The 1,713-nt window shown below is 39.5% G+C and overlaps 1 protein-coding gene across 1 annotated transcript; it reads left to right on the top strand.

The window, feature by feature from the left end:
• Positions 1-934: 934 nt before the first annotated feature.
• Positions 935-1,653, top strand: AK88_04293 (uncharacterized protein; the record flags this gene model as incomplete). The annotated part of the gene is made up of 2 exons (XM_012481903.1): positions 935-1,000; positions 1,168-1,653. Coding segments are annotated over 2 exons (552 nt in total), but the record flags the coding sequence as incomplete, so codon positions are not given.
• Between the last annotated feature and the right edge of the window lie 60 nt (positions 1,654-1,713).

The following is a 1,713-nucleotide window of genomic DNA, read 5'->3' as shown; positions in this document are numbered from 1 at the left end:
ATCAAACCTTACAATCCCCGAAAGCGTGCAATGCTGAAATTTTGCAATCCGGGAACGTGGCAATCCAGAAACCTTAAACCCCAATCCTTAATGCCACAAGTACACTACACTTATCCTTTATTTATATATGCTCCTTACGCTCTTAATTACATCCATTCACATTTTGTCAAAAAGAAGATAGAGATGCGGGTATACACGCAAAAGAACGTTGTGAAACACTATTTCTGCATTTATTATTTATCACTACCCGTAATAAAACCTGAGAACGATATAAATCACTACCCCCATAAATAATAAACGACCACAACACATGTATACGTATGCCAATAGGCCATAGTAAGAATCCCCCTAAACACTGATGCGAGCAAACTTTGAGCCCGCGGCTCTACACTTACCAAAAAAAAAAAAAATTTCGCCGTTCGTATATGTAAAACGGGCTATAATTGATACTCTTCTGCTTATGTTCTTCACCGTTGTATCCACTTTACAACGATAAAATGCTACTTCACATGTAGAATTCCATAATCCGGTGTACACAATTTGATCTTATTACCGCGTTAAAACGCCGACATAGCTGATGAGCCCGTATGAGATTCGTGAAAAATGTTGACCCCTTTAGTCAACTTTTGCGTCGTACAGCATGTATCCAAAACTGGATCTTATCCGTTCCTGTGGCACCTTCCTCATGTTGTATTTGTAGCATTCTGCATAGGAATTCTTGTTTCAATTCATGTGTACATACTTAGGTAAGAATAGTAAACCTCGTACAAAATTTATTCTATCAATATTTACTAGCGCCCAATAGGGAGAAGTATCACACGCATAATCTATACACCTAGATGTGGAAAAAGGAGAAAACAATTCTATAATTCATATATATACAAACAATATATCGCCACTTCTAACATTTTCTAAAGGGAAAGGAAGAAACAGAATGACGTTTCTTGTGAAACTCTCTATATCTATTCTAGTCCTTTGCCTATGGCAAATTGCTGACGGTGTATGAAACAAACAACTGTATTTTGGGGCAGTTACCACATTTATTGTGATAAGCTCCTAACTCTTTCCTAAGAACTATAAGCCGTCCTTTCATTTATTTGCACGATCTACATCATTCTATGTAGCTGAACACCCGCGTATATTCCCCCTTTTTTTTGTACATTTTAGGCGAGTACAGTAGGCACATCATCGGGTAATGGAACAAGCCAATATGGCACAGAAAATGCAGCTACAGTTGGAGCGACCACTGTAACCTTGAGTGATGCAACGGATGTAGGCACACGGGGTCAACATAATGTTTACGGTGGTCGTGTGACGGGTAGTCCCGTGAAGAACACGGTGTTCGATGACATGAGGAGAAAATTAAAATCCAAGGTGCACGTCAAGAATCCAGGACCTGCAAAGAGGAAGCCACATGGTGGAACAGCGCAGAACAAGCTGAAGGAATGTTGTCAGAAATTGAAACGTTGTAAAATGGGAAGGAGAGCATGGTCAATACTTATAGTAATCTCCACAGTCCTGTATGCATTCTTTATGACCATTATCCAACCTTTCAGTAATGAAGCCGAAACTGGAATAATGTTAGTGTTGGCGACGCTCGGGAGCATGCATGGAATAGCCCTACTCATTGCAATTATCTATTGCTGCGTGCTAGTATGTTTCTGCTGCTCTAAAACAGGGAAATGTTTATTGGATAAAATTTGGAAGAAGAAG

This window comes from Plasmodium fragile (assembly GCF_000956335.1).
Source record: "Plasmodium fragile strain nilgiri unplaced genomic scaffold supercont1.59, whole genome shotgun sequence".
Lineage (NCBI taxonomy): Eukaryota > Apicomplexa > Aconoidasida > Haemosporida > Plasmodiidae > Plasmodium > Plasmodium fragile.
The sequence above is the reverse complement of the archived record's forward strand: the minus strand, read 5'-3'. Positions and strand labels throughout refer to the sequence as shown.